The 13,884-nt window shown below is 45.2% G+C and overlaps 1 protein-coding gene across 2 annotated transcripts; it reads right to left on the bottom strand.

The window, feature by feature from the left end:
• Positions 1-426: 426 nt before the first annotated feature.
• Positions 427-13,575, bottom strand: LOC142729049 (histone H3-like centromeric protein A). Of its 2 annotated transcripts, none has more exons than XM_075849210.1 (5): positions 13,274-13,575; positions 8,974-9,075; positions 1,505-1,641; positions 1,359-1,436; positions 427-1,054 (listed from the first exon to the last, which is right to left on the bottom strand). In XM_075849210.1, the coding sequence occupies exons 2-5, from the start codon at positions 9,056-9,058 to the stop codon at positions 923-925; spliced, it is 432 nt and encodes a 143-aa protein (XP_075705325.1). In that variant the 5' UTR covers positions 9,059-9,075; positions 13,274-13,575; the 3' UTR covers positions 427-922. The 2 variants fall into 2 exon arrangements, with proteins under 2 accessions (XP_075705325.1, XP_075705324.1); XM_075849209.1 differs by having other exon boundaries at positions 8,974-9,072.
• Between the last annotated feature and the right edge of the window lie 309 nt (positions 13,576-13,884).

The raw sequence follows: 13,884 nt of genomic DNA, 5'->3' as shown, positions 1-13,884 counted from the left end.
AGGATTCTCTACAAAGTATTAAAAAAAACATTTATGGTAATGTTAATTTGTCCAATCACTTTTGATCACCTGAAATGAGGAGGTTGTGTAGAAAAATGGTGGCAATTCCTAAACTTTTCACAGGAGATTTTTGTTTAACCCCTTGAAATAAACCTGAAAGCTTCAACTTCAATTGCATCTCAGTTGTTTCATTTCAAATCCAATGTGGTGGCAGCAAAACCCAAATCATACAGATTGTGTCACTGCCCAAATAATTCTGGACCCAACCCACACACCCACCCACACAGCAAACACTCTGAACAAGCATAGCTGCAGTGTAAAGAATGGGGGTGGGACAGAGCAAGAGTATTGAACTACAGCGAAGCTGGAGTCATTGATCATATCCAAGCCCTTATGAAGATTAGTCTAAAATGATGAAGATCAAAGTTATAATATACATTTTTTTTTTATTTGAAAAAATTAACAAATCTTCACAGAATAAAAACAGGAAGCGGATCATAAACTCAGCAGAACAATTAGAAGGTCGGCCAGATCAGGTTTCATTAGCGGTTGTGTCCAGCGTCTTTGTTAGCGGTTTTGTCCAGCAGTGCCGCCTTGTGGTCATTTTCTGTGCTACATCCTGGACCCCTATAACCCATTACAATTACATAGCTGGACAGAAAAACTACTGCACTACCACCCTGCAAACTGCAGCGGCAGCCATATTGGTTGTAACAACTTTCCCATGAACAGATAAAACAAAGAAAAAACCTCCACTGTAACCAGTGTCAGGAGGGGGCGCTAAAGCCGGTTTACTCTTCCAAACTGGATCTTTTATGCAATGGTAAAACTTGTATTTCCCAATAGATTTTCTCCATTAATATAAAACTATTTACACGTGATCATTCTTCATCAAATCTTGAGAGATAAAACGGCAGCGTTATCACAGTTCATACGGGATGCCTCGGATTCTCCGTGCGAGCTGCATGTCCTTCACAAAGAGAGTGCCCCTATTGGCCTGGTGACTGAAGAGGTAAGAATCTTCAAAGAGACTAACGAGGAAGTCCTCAGCTGACTGTGGATACAGAAGAGCATTAGTCCCTCTTAAAGTGACAGCACTCCCGGTATAATTTACTACACAGCTCGAAGGACTGATCAGATTTCACTTTTATGAGCTGTTAGCTAGAGTGATGGTGGGGGGGGGGGGGTCTGGCCTCTGGAACTCCCACAATGCATCACAACCCCTATGCAAATGTCCCGCTAGGGCATATGGATGTGTTAGAGGGGGCGGGGGCTGAGTAGTGAACCACTGCAAAGAGCAGCTCCCTCTCTGGTTGACCCATGCGTTACATGGACAGTGCATTGTATGAGATACTGACCTCTTGTAGCGCCATAAGTGCGGTGCTTTGCCAGTAGTAAAACACGCCGCGGGAATACTTCAGGCAGATCTCTCTCACCTGCAAGAATAAAAGGGGAATATCACTGACAATAAAGAGGAGCAGCCGCAGAGGACACATCCACTCACCAGGCGGAAAAACGGGGTTTTCTGAATGAGCAGATTGGTTGATTTTTGGTACTTTCTTATTTCCATCAGCGCACGGGCTCCTGGGCGGTAGCGTCTTCTTCGTTGTGTGCTCGGTCTGTGAATCGTTTCCCCACTACCTGTAAGAAAGAAATCCATAATCACAGCTGAAAATGAATCTCCCGCTACATGGAAATTCACTGTCTGGCCGGGGTCACACGTAGGGTAAACACGGCAGATTTTCTGCAACGGATTTCATTGCGGAAACTCCACAGCGTAATACAGAAGCAGAAGAGTGGAGGAGATTCAAACAAATCTCATCCAGACGCAGCGGAAAAAAACCCGCCAAACTTACCCAGATCTCTCTGCTCCTGCGTTCAACCCGGCCTCCAGGGATGATGTCTCATCCCATATGACTGCTGCAGAACATCAGAGGGACACGTCACCATGGCTACGGGTAAGTATTGTTTTTTTTTCTACCTTCTATGGACATTCCAGCCGAAAAACTGCAGTTTTTCAGCCAGAATTACCTCCGGTGCCGAGGGCCAATACGCTGTGTACTTTTACGCCGCGTATCTGCCCTGTGTGAACATGGCCTATTACCTTAATGTCCCCCAAGGAACATCAGGTAAACAGATTTAAAACATAACATGCTACCTGCAGCCACCACTAGAGGGAGCTCATTGTATATGGTTGTACATTGAACTTGGTAACAAAACAGTATGCAGTGAGCTCCCTCTAGTGGTGGCTGCAGGGAGACAAAATTATACCATGTAACTGTCTACGCAGGAGATTTAGAGCTCCGTTTCAGAAAACTGTGCTCACACTGCTGTAAAACGACATTAAGAAATTAATCAGCACAGAATGTTGGACCTAAAAAGGATATAAATGTGGACGTTCAAATTTTAGATACTTTTCTATGACTGATAATTTGGGGTCCATCAAGTCCCATTGATACCTGATTAACCCCTTAAGGACGCAGCCTAGTTTTGACCTTAAGGCTCAGAGCCCATTTTTCAAATCTGACATATTTCACTTTATGTGGTAATAACGTCGGAATGCTTAAACCTACCCAAGCGATTCTGAGATTGTTTTCTCGTGACACATTGGGCTTCATGTTCGTGGTAAAATTTGGTCGATATATTCAGTGTTTATTGGTGAAAAATTGCAAAATTTAGAGAAAATTTTGAAAAAATTGCATTTTTCAGAATTTAAATGCATCTGCTTGTAAAACAGACGGTTATACCACCCACAATAGTCACTAGTTCACATTTCCCATATGTCTACTTTAGATTGTTTTTTGAACATTCTTTTATTTTTCTTGGACGTTACAAGGCTTAGAACATAAACAGCAATTTCTCATATTTTTAAGAAAATTTCAAAAGCCTTTTTTTTAAGGTACCTCTTGAGTTCTGAAGTGGCTTTGTGGGGCCTATGTATTAGAAACCCTGATAAAACACCCCATTTTAAAAACTAGACCCCTCAAAGTATTCAAAACAGCATTTAGAAAGTTTTTTAACCCTTCAGGCATTTCACAGGAATTAAAGCAAAGTGGAGGTGAAATTTGCAAATTTCATTTTTCTTGCTGAATTTCAATTTTATTCATTTTTTTTTCTGTAACACAGAAGGTTTTACCAGAGAAACACTACTAAATATGTATTGTCCAGATTCTGCAGTTTTTAGAAATGTCCCACATGTGGCCCTACTGCGCTCGTGGACTAAGGCCTCATTTACACGAGCGTATTATACGCGCGTGCGACGCGCGTGCTTTTCACGCGTGTCGTACGCACCTATAATAGTCTATGGGGCTGTTTAGACGATGCGTGAATTTTGCGCTGCGTGAGTGCGTTGCGTAAAACTCACGACATGTTCTATATTCTTGCGTTTTTCACGCAACACGCACCCATTGACTTCAATGGGTGCGTGAAAACAACGCATGCCACACTGACGGTCCTGCGTTGCATGCGCGAAAATCACGCAAGAGCTGTCAAAAGGATGAATGTAAACAGAAAAGCACCACGTGCTTTTCTGGTTACAAACATCCAAACGGAGTGTCAAATTAGAGATGAGCGCACCGAACTTCACCGGGTTCGGCCGAACTCGTTTTAACCGAACCCGGCAAAAAATGTTCGGGTACGCGACGTCAGGAGACAGTCACTGCCCACGGTGCTCAAAGACTTAAACTGTTTCAGCACCATGGACAGTGACTTTCGATCACAATATACATATACGTGTAAAAAAAAACAGAAGTTCTGACTTACCGATAAGTCCCGGCTTCTTCCTCCAGTCCGACCTCCCGGGATGACAATTCAGGCCAAGTGACAGCTGCAGCCAATCACAGGCCAATCACAGGCTGCAGCCAATCACAGGCTGCAGCGGTCTCATGGCCTGCCGCGTCATCCTGGGAGGTGGGGCCGGATGACAAGAGAGGGACGCGTCACCAAGGCAACGGCCGGGAGACCGGACTGGAGGAAGCAGGCAGTTCATGGTAAGTGTGAACGTCTTTTTTTATTCACAGGTTGGTGTATATTGTGATCGGCATTCACTGTCGAGGGTGCTGAAAGAGTTACTGCCGATCAGTTAGCTCTTTCAGCACCTTGGACAGTGACGGGCGTCGACTACCTCATCTCTATGATGGCGGCTGCGCGAAAATCACGCAGCCGCGCATCATACACGGATGACACACGGAGCTGTCAATTGGCTTTTGCGCACGCAAAACGCAGCGTTTTTTTGCGCGCGCAAAACGCACACGCTCGTGTAAATGAGGCCTAAAACACAAGCCCTAGAAGCAAGGAAGCACCTAGTGCATTTTGAGTCCTCTTTTTTTATTAGAATATATTTTAGGCAGCATGCCAGGTTTGAAGAGGTGTTGAGGTGTCAAAACAGTAGGAATCCCCCAATAGTGACCCCATTTTGGAAACTACACCCCTCAAGGAATTCATTTAGGGTTGTTGTTACCATTTTGACCGCAAAGTTTTTTCACAGCACGTATTTGAATTGGGCTCTGAAATGAAAAAAATTTCATTTTTTCCAATAAGATGTAATTTTTTACCAAAATTTCTTATTTTCACAGGGAACAAAATACCCCATTTTGTTGCCCAATTTCTCCTGAGTGCATCAATACCCCATTTGTGGCAATAAACTGCCGTTTGGGCCCATGGGAGGCCTCAGAAGGGAAGGAGCGCTGTGTGTTCTTTGGAGTACAGATTTTGCTGGTTTGGTTTTCGGGTGCCATGTCGCATTTGCAGAGCCCCAGAGGTATCAAAGCAATGGAAACCCACCAGAAGTGACCCCATTTTGGAAACTACACCCCTCAAGGAATTCATTTATGGGTAATGTGACCATTTAGACTACATAGTTTCTTCACAGAACTTATTTGAATTGGGCTGGGAATTAAAAAAATATATATTTTTTCCAATAATATGTCATTTTAGCTCAAAAATTCTTATTTTCACAAGAAATAAAATACTCCATTTTGTTGCCCAATTTGTCCTGAGTGCCGCAATACCCCATTTGTGGTGATAAACTGCCGTTTGGGCCCATGGGAGGGCTCAGAAGGAAAGGAGCGCTGTGTGTTCTTTGAGGTACAGATTTTGCTGGATTGGTTTTCGGGTGCCATGTCGCATTTGCAGAGCCCCAGAGGTATCAAAGCAATAGAAACCCACCACAAATGACCCCATTTTGGAAACTACACCCCTCAAGGAATTAATTTATGGGTGTTGTGACCATTTTGACCCCATAGTTTTTTCACAGAACTTATTTGAATTGGGCTGGGAATGAAAACAAAATTTTTTTTTTCAAATAATATGTAGTTTTGGCTGAAAATTTCTTATTTTCACAAGAAACAAAATACCCCATTCTGTTGCGCAATTTGTTCTGAGTGCCGCAATACCCCATTTGTTGTGATAAACTGGCGTTTGGGCCCATGGGAGGGCTCAGAAGGAAAGGACCACCATTTGGCCTACTGGGGATTTTCTAGTGCGAAGTCATGTATGCAGAAGCCCCTGAGGTACCAGTACAGTTGAAACCCGCAAGAAGTGACCCCGTTTTAAAAACTACACCCTTAAGGCATTCATCTAGAGGTGTAGTGAGCATTTTGACCGGAGACCTACACCCCATAAACTGTAATGTGGGTTCTCCCGGGTATGGCAATACCCTACATGTGGCTGTTATCAGCTGCCTGGACACACAGCAGGGCCCAGAGGGGAAAGACGAGGGGGATAAGCTGTGCGGAGTGCATCAGGGTAAGTAAAATTGGGGTAAATTATAAACCAAGGGATGTATGATAAATTTTAAAACACTATCATACAGAGCCCTGGTTTTTCGGGACATGTCACATTGATATATTGTGTCATCCATTATCGCCCTCTTATAGCAGACTTTGCACCTCTTTTGACTTTTTCCCTTCTTGCCAGTTTGGGGAACTTCTCCTGGAAAGTGTTGCCCTGGTACGATGCGTGTGGGCTCGCTTCCAGAAATACTGGGTGCCCCCCCTTCTTGGTCCCTAAAGATTAGGTTCTTGATAATCACCTCGTGAAATTCCAGGAAAGTTCCCGTCTGGCCTGCACATCGACGTAGCATGTACGCATTGTACAATGCCATCTGTATGATGTGCCCGGCCAGCTTCTTATACCACACCGCATGGCGCTGTAGGGCTTCAGGGCTTGATCTTACAAGTCCATCCCTACCATGTACCTATTGTAGTCCAGGATGCAGTCTGGTTTGGGGGTGGCCTTTCCTTCATATATCCTAAACCTGTAGGTATACCCTGATGCACTCTCACAGCTTATACATCTTCACGCCATACCTTGCCCTCTTACCCGGCAGGTACTCGCGGAATTGAACCCTCCCTTTAAAATGTACCAGGGACTCATCAATAGAAATACACTTCTCGGGGGTGTATGTTTGGGAAAACCGGGCACTGGAACCGTCTAATAGGGGTCTCCGTTTATACAAACGGTCAAAACTGGGGTCATCTCGGGGTGGGCACGGCTCATTATCAGTATAATGTAAGAAGCGAAGTATTGCCTAATTTATTTATTTTTTTAGGTTCCAGTTCAGTTCTGAAGTTGCTTTGAGGGGCCCATATATTAGAAACCCCTATCAAATACCACCCCATTTTAGAAACTAGACCCCTCAAAGTATTCACAACAGCATGTAGAAAGTTTATGAACCCTTTATGTGTTTCACAAAAATTTAGAGCAAAGTAGAGGTGAAATGTACATTTTTTTTTGTCAGAAAATCCTCTTTATACCATTTTTTTTATAACACAAAAGGATTTATCAGAGAAACGCAACTCAATACTTAATACCCAGATTCTGCAGTTTTGAGAAATATCCCACATGTGGCCCTAGTGCGGTAATGGACTGAAGCACCGGTCTCCGAAGCAAAGGAGCACCTAGTGGATTTTGAGGAATCTTTTTTATTAGGCACCATGTCCGGTTTGAAGAGGTCTTGTGGTGCCAAAACATTGGGAACCCCCCAAAAGTGACCCCAATTTGGAAACTAGACCCCTTGAGGAATCCATTGTAGTTTTCTTGGGGTGCATGCGGCTTTTTGATCAGTTTTTATTCTATTTTTAGTTGGCGTGGTGACTAAAAAACAGCAATTCTACTATTGTTTCTTTTTTCGTTTTTTTTTACAGCGTTCACCGTGCGCTATAAATGACATTCACTTTATTCTGCGGGGCGATACGATTACGGCGATACCAGATGTTTATAGTTTTTTTTTATGTCTTATGGCGTTTGCACAATAAAATACGTTTTGTAAATAATCACTCACTTTTTGTGTTACCTTATTCTAAGAGCCAGAACGTTTTTATTTTTCAATCAATAAAGCCGTGCGAGGACTTATTTTTTGCGTAACGAACTGTAGTTTCGATCAGCACCATTTTTAGGTAAATGCAACTTTTTATTCCATTTTTTGGGAGGTGAAGTGACCAAAGAATTGGGATTGTGGTTCGGTTTAATATTATTTTATTTTACGGCGTTCACCGTGCGGGATAAATAATGAAATAATTTTGTAGTTCAGGCCGTTACGGACGCGGCGATACCAATTATGTATAGTTTATTTGTTTATATATTTTTATTAATAATAAAGGACTGATAAGGGAAAAGGGGGGATTTTTACTTTTATTACTTTAAAATCTTTTATTTTCTTATTTTTACACATCTTTTTTTAACTTTTTTTTTACTTTATTACTTTGTCCCACTAGGGGACATGAGGGCAGGAGGCTCTGATCGCTATTCTAATACACTGCACTACATGCGTAGTGCAGTGTATTAGAACTGTCAGCTACTCACTGACAGCAAGCATAGTGGGTCCTGACGTTGTCAGGACCCACTAGGCTTCCGTCTATGGCATAGCCGGACGCCATTGTTTGGTGTCCGGTTGCCATAGTCACCATCGCCGGCCGCTATCGCGTAGCAGGCCGGCGATGGCAGCTTAACCCCTAAAAAGCTGCGATCTCTATAGAACGCGGCTTTTAAGGGGTTAATCAGCGGGGACACAGCGATCGGTCCCCGCTGTAGGAGCTGTGACAGCTGCTGAACAAGACAGCAGCGTCACAGCTCCTGTATGTGTCGGGAGGACGGCCGAAACGGCCGTTACTCCCGAGACGTACTATTACGGCATGGAGCGCGAACGATACAGCTGCCATGACGTAATAGTACGTCAAGGAGCGGGAAGGGGTTAAAGGGGTTGTACCACGAAAATAATTTTTCACCTATCCACAAGATAGGTGATAAATGCCGGATCGCTGCGGGTTGTTAACAAGAGTGTGGGTCCCAGAGTGGTGGTCACTCAAGTCATTCTCTATGGCAGTGGTCCCCAACCTATTTTGCACCGAGGACCGGTTTGATGCAAGAACATTTTTGCGGGGACTGGCGGGGGGGGGGGAACACGTCTCATCCAAACACGTCTCATCCACACGCTGCATAAACGGAGTAGAAAAAAGGCTCAGAAATTGACGTCACAACATCGCGCCTGCCTGCGCGGAGCCGCTCACGGCAGAGTGCATAATTGGGCAAGGAGCAGTCAAACTTGACTATTTCCGTCGATCCCATAGGGAATGAATAGAGCGGTCGGACTGCAGGTTGGAAATTCTTAGATCCCTCATTTCATAATATATCTTCATGGGTGTGAGCTGTGTTCTCAGATTCCCTTCCCAGGGCCATATAGTAACGTGCTTCCTGCAACCACCACTAGGGGGAGACGATTGTGCACATGCATGCAGCTCCTGTTGTGCCTATATAAATCAGTCCTCAGTTTGCTCCCCCTAGTGGCGGCCTTGTGCTACAGAAATTTGTGTATGTAACAGATTTTTACCTGCATAGAAACGAACCCTCTAAGATATAAAGCTGAGAAACGGATTACAATCTAGTATTACACGACCCGAGGTTATCTGGAATTCATTTTTAAAATAAAATATATAATGAGAGTGATAAGATGATCAAGGTGCAACTTTCTCTTACTTGGCGGAGATTGAGGAGGAGCTGCAGGTTTCTTCTGCGGCTGCGCCGACTTCCTGCGGGACGAGCTTTTCTGGGGTGGTTTCATGATGATGTAAAACGCTGCTGAGAGACATACAATCAGTTAAGCAGATAAGAGACGGTGACAATTCAGCAGAATCACAGGTGACGTAGGATAAACTGAGCGGTTTTATACTGACTGATGCCACCAATGCAAGTGACAAGAAAGTGATGACATTGACGGTGAAGATATGAGATTGCCGGATGTCAGTAATTAACGCACGCTGCATCAATGAATACAATAGATCCTCGTGGCATCAATTACCAGAACAGCGACATCAATGATCTATTTAATAATGCGGCAACAGAAGAGCTACCCGCAGCAGATCCCGCAAGCAATGGGCAGATGTTTGCAGACGTAATGGAGCCGTCTTTTCAGGCGTGATTCGAGGCGTAAAACGCCTGAAAATAGGTCGTGTGCACAGAACCTTACAGAGAATCCGTAATCCAGACAAAGGTGGGAAATTTAAAACTGGAGCAAAGGAAAAGTGGAGCTGTCGTCATGGAAATGAAAGGCCGCAGCTGGAGGACGATGAGCTGCAACAATGCAGTACAAATATACAGAAATAAAACATCTAATAATCCATATGATCTCTAGACACGCAGCAGCGAAAATGTATAAAATCAACACACACGATAGACGAGGAGAAGAAACATTCAGTCGAGTGCGCAACTTTTCTTAGGACTCTCTGCTTTGTGCCGTTTCTCTGTTATTCCTCCTGGAAATGTAAGAATTGACAGCTGTGTGTTACCAGTTGGGGGTGTGTCCCTACACAAACTGACAACGTCCAATCAGTGCTGACAGAGAGACTGTAGGGACACGACCTTTGATGAGGAGAATGGCAACACCAAGTTATCTATTAATACATACATTTCAGGAGAAATGTCGGCTCCTCTTTAATAATATTGTCTGTATCGTGTATAATTCATGAGGACGCACGTGCTGCCCGGCGTGATGTCAGCGTCACCGTATCTATCAATGATTATACACTGAACTCTAGAAAACTGCCAGATACACCAGGACGACTGTATACATCAGAGTTTCCCAACCTTTTCAGGCTCGAGGCACCCCAGGGAAAAAAAATAATTCTCAGGGCACCCCTACCAAAAATTGTTTACAAAACGACAAAAAATGGCGAAAAACAAGCAGTACACTCTTAGGTTATGTTCACACAACGTTTTTTTGTAAGGCAGAAACTAAAAGTCTGCCTCGAAATTCATTTACGAATTTTGAGGCAGATTTTGAATTGACAGCGCTGTTTGACTTTTTTTTTATTTATTTTTTTCCCACATTTTTTTTAAGCCGTTGAAGCGAATGCAAAAACCGCAGACAAAAAAGCACCAAACGAGCGCCGCAGGTTTTCTCTGCCTCCTATTAATTTCAATGGGAGGTCAGAGGCGGAAACCACTTGAAGACCGTCAGCCCCCCACTCCCAGTAATGACCGTCAGCCCCCCACTCCCAGTAATGACCGTCAGCCCCCACTCCCAGTAATGACCGTCAGCCCCCCACTCCCAGTAATGACCGTCAGCCCCCCACACACAGTAATGACCGTCAGCCCCCCACTCCCAGTAATGACCGTCAGCCCCCCACTCACAGTAATGACCGTCAGCCCCCCACTCACAGTAATGACCGTCAGCCCCCCACTCACAGTAATGACCGTCAGCCCCCCCACTCCCAGTAATGACCGTCAGCCCCCGCACACACAGTAATGACCGTCAGCCCCCCCACTCACAGTAACGACCGTCATCTCCCCACACACAGTAATGACCGTCAGCCCCCCACTCACAGTAATGACCGTCAGCCCCCCACTATCAGTAATGACCGTCAGCCCCCCACTCCCAGTAATGACCGTCAGCCCCCCACTCCCAGTACTGACCGTCAGCCCCCCACTCCCAGTAATGACCGTCAGCCCCCTACTCCCAGTAATGACCGTCAGCCCCCCACTCCCAGTAATGACCGTCAGCCCCCCACTCACAGTAATGACCGTCAGCCCCCTACTCACAGTAATGACCGTCAGCCCCCCACTCCCAGTAATGACCGTCAGCCCCCCCACTCCCAGTAATGACCGTCAGCCCCCCACTCCCAGTAATGACCGTCAGCCCCCCACTCACAGTAATGACCGTCAGCCCCCCACTCCCAGTAATGACCGTCAGCCCCCCACTCCCAGTAATGACCGTCAGCCCCCCACTCACATTATAATGACCCCTCAGTAAAGCCACCATCAGCCTCCGTCCCCCCAGTAAAATGACCATCAGCCCCCTCCAGTAAAGCCACCATCAGCCTCAGTCCCCCCGCCCCCCGATAAAATAACCATCTGCCCCTCTAGTAAAGGGACCATCACAGACAGAAAGTGTGCTTACCCCTGGGGAAGGAATAAATAAGGAGGTATAAGAACAACAACTCCCAGCATGTCCAGGATGTTATGTGATATCAGAGAAAGTTTACAGGAGGAGGTATAAGAGGAGAGGACTACAACTCCCAGCATGTCCAGACTTAGTATGGGATATCAGAGGACATTACAGGGAGGAGGTATAAGAGAAGAGGACTACAACTCCCAGCATGTCCAGACTGGTATTATGGGATATCAGAGGACATTACAGGGAGGAGGTATAAGAGGAGAGGACTACAACTCCTAGCATGTCCAGACTTAGTATGGGATATCAGAGGACATTACAGGGAGGAGGTATAAGAGGAGAGAACTACAACTCCTAGCATGTCCAGGCTGTTATTATGGGATATCAGAGGACATTACAGGGAGGAGGTATAAGGAGAGGACTACAACTCCCAGCATGTCCAGGACGTTATTATGGGATATCAGAGGACATTACAGGGAGGAGGTAGAAGAGGAGAGGACTACAACTCCCAGCATGTCCAGGACGTTATTATGGGATATCAGAGGACATTACAGGGAGGAGGTATAAGAGGAGAGGACTACAACTCCCAGCATGTCCAGACTGTTATTATGGGATATCAGAGGACATTACAGGGAGGAGGTATAAGAGGAGAGGACTACAACTCCTAGCATGTCCAGACTTAGTATGGGATATCAGAGGACATTACAGGGAGGAGGTATAAGAGGAGAGAACTACAACTCCTAGCATGTCCAGGCTGTTATTATGGGATATCAGAGGACATTACAGGGAGGAGGTATAAGGAGAGGACTACAACTCCCAGCATGTCCAGGACGTTATTATGGGATATCAGAGGACATTACAGGGAGGAGGTAGAAGAGGAGAGGACTACAACTCCCAGCATGTCCAGGACGTTATTATGGGATATCAGAGGACATTACAGGGAGGTAGAAGAGGAGAGGACTACAACTCCCAGCATGTCCAGGACGTTATTATGGGATATCAGAGGACATTACAGGGAGGTAGAAGAGGAGAGGACTACAACTCCCAGCATGTCCAGGACGTTATTATGGGATATCAGAGGACATTACAGGGAGGAGGTATAAGAGGAGAGAACTACAACTCCTAGCATGTCCAGGCTGTTATTATGGGATATCAGAGGACATTACAGGGAAGAGGTATAAGAGGAGAGGACTACAACTCCCAGCATGACCAGGACGTTATTATGGGATATCAGAGGACATTACAGGGAGGAGGTATAAGAGGAGAGGACTACAACTCCCAGCATGTCCAGGACGTTATTATGGGATATCAGAGGACATTACAGGGAGGAGGTATAAGAGGAGAGGACTACAACTCCTAGCATGTCCAGGACATTATTATGGGATATCAGAGGACATTACAGGGAGGAGGTAGAAGAGGAGAGGACTACAACTCCCAGCATGTCCAGGCTGTTATTATGGGATATCAGAGGACATTACAGGGAGGAGGTATAAGAGGAGAGAACTACAACTCCCAGCATGTCCAGGACGTTATTATGGGATATCAGAGGACATTACAGGGAGGAGGTATAAGAGGAGATGACTACAACTCCCAGCATGTCCAGGACGTTATTATGGGATATCAGAGGACATTACAGGGAGGAGGTATAAGAGGAGAGAACTACAACTCCCAGCATGTCCAGGACGTTATTATGGGATATTAGAGGACATTACAGGGAGGAGGTATAAGAGGAGAGAACTACAACTCCCAGCATGTCCAGACTGTTATTATGGGATATTAGAGGACATTACAGGGAGGAGGTATAAGAGGAGAGAACTACAACTACCCACATTCCCCTGGCTCCATTTCTCACACAACTGCTAAGAAAGTAAAGAAAACCGCACTTACCCTGCCCAGTGTTAATGGCTCCTCTCCCTCCGTCAGGCTTCTAGTGGGAAGCTGTGGGCGGTACTTGTAACAGACGTCCGCGCGTCACGTCTGCTACAACGTCGGGGGCGGAGCTTGTAGCAAAAAATAAATAAAAAAAATGTTAAAAAAAATGTAGATTTTTTTTTTTTTTGCCGTGGATGAGCCGCGGCACCCCTGAACAGCTCTCGGCACCCCGGTTGGGAACCACTGGTATAGATTATATAATAGCCCCACAATATAAAAGACAAGAAAAACCAAAAGGCTCCCGCACTGCGTTCTTCCAGGTTTTGTATCGCCCCCTTGTGGCTAATAGAAGAAGTACACCAAATGTTCAAACCATCGCTAAAGCCAACAAAACTATATCCTGATGTTTGATCTCCCACAATCTATAATAATTATAATACCCGATCACCGCACGGTCTCAATGACGTCATCAAGACCTCGGGCTGTAAAGAAAAGCCTGTTTATACCCCTGGGTTCCAGGATGGGTCTATTTTAGGCTCGATGGGTTTCTATCAAGTTCTATAGAAAATGCTTAGAAACGTTGTGATATATAAAAAAAAAAACCTTTTATTGACATTAAGACCCCT

The sequence above is a fragment of the Rhinoderma darwinii genome, unplaced genomic scaffold, assembly GCF_050947455.1.
Source record: "Rhinoderma darwinii isolate aRhiDar2 unplaced genomic scaffold, aRhiDar2.hap1 Scaffold_706, whole genome shotgun sequence".
Taxonomy (NCBI): domain Eukaryota; kingdom Metazoa; phylum Chordata; class Amphibia; order Anura; family Rhinodermatidae; genus Rhinoderma; species Rhinoderma darwinii.
This window is presented reverse-complemented; position numbering and strand designations above follow the sequence as displayed.

What these genes read in the sequence shown, in the direction of transcription:
- LOC142729049 (XM_075849210.1), bottom strand. Translation starts at nt 9,058, where the DNA reads ATGAAACCACCCCAGAAAAGCTCGTCCCGCAGGAAGTCGGCGCAGCCG. An exon ending in AAACCCCGTTTTTCCGCCTG is followed by an intron (nt 1,437 to 1,504) that starts GTGAGTGGATGT and finishes TTATTCTTGCAG; the next exon opens with GTGAGAGAGATCTGCCTGAA. An exon ending in CACTTATGGCGCTACAAGAG is followed by an intron (nt 1,055 to 1,358) that starts GTCAGTATCTCA and finishes CTGTATCCACAG; the next exon opens with TCAGCTGAGGACTTCCTCGT.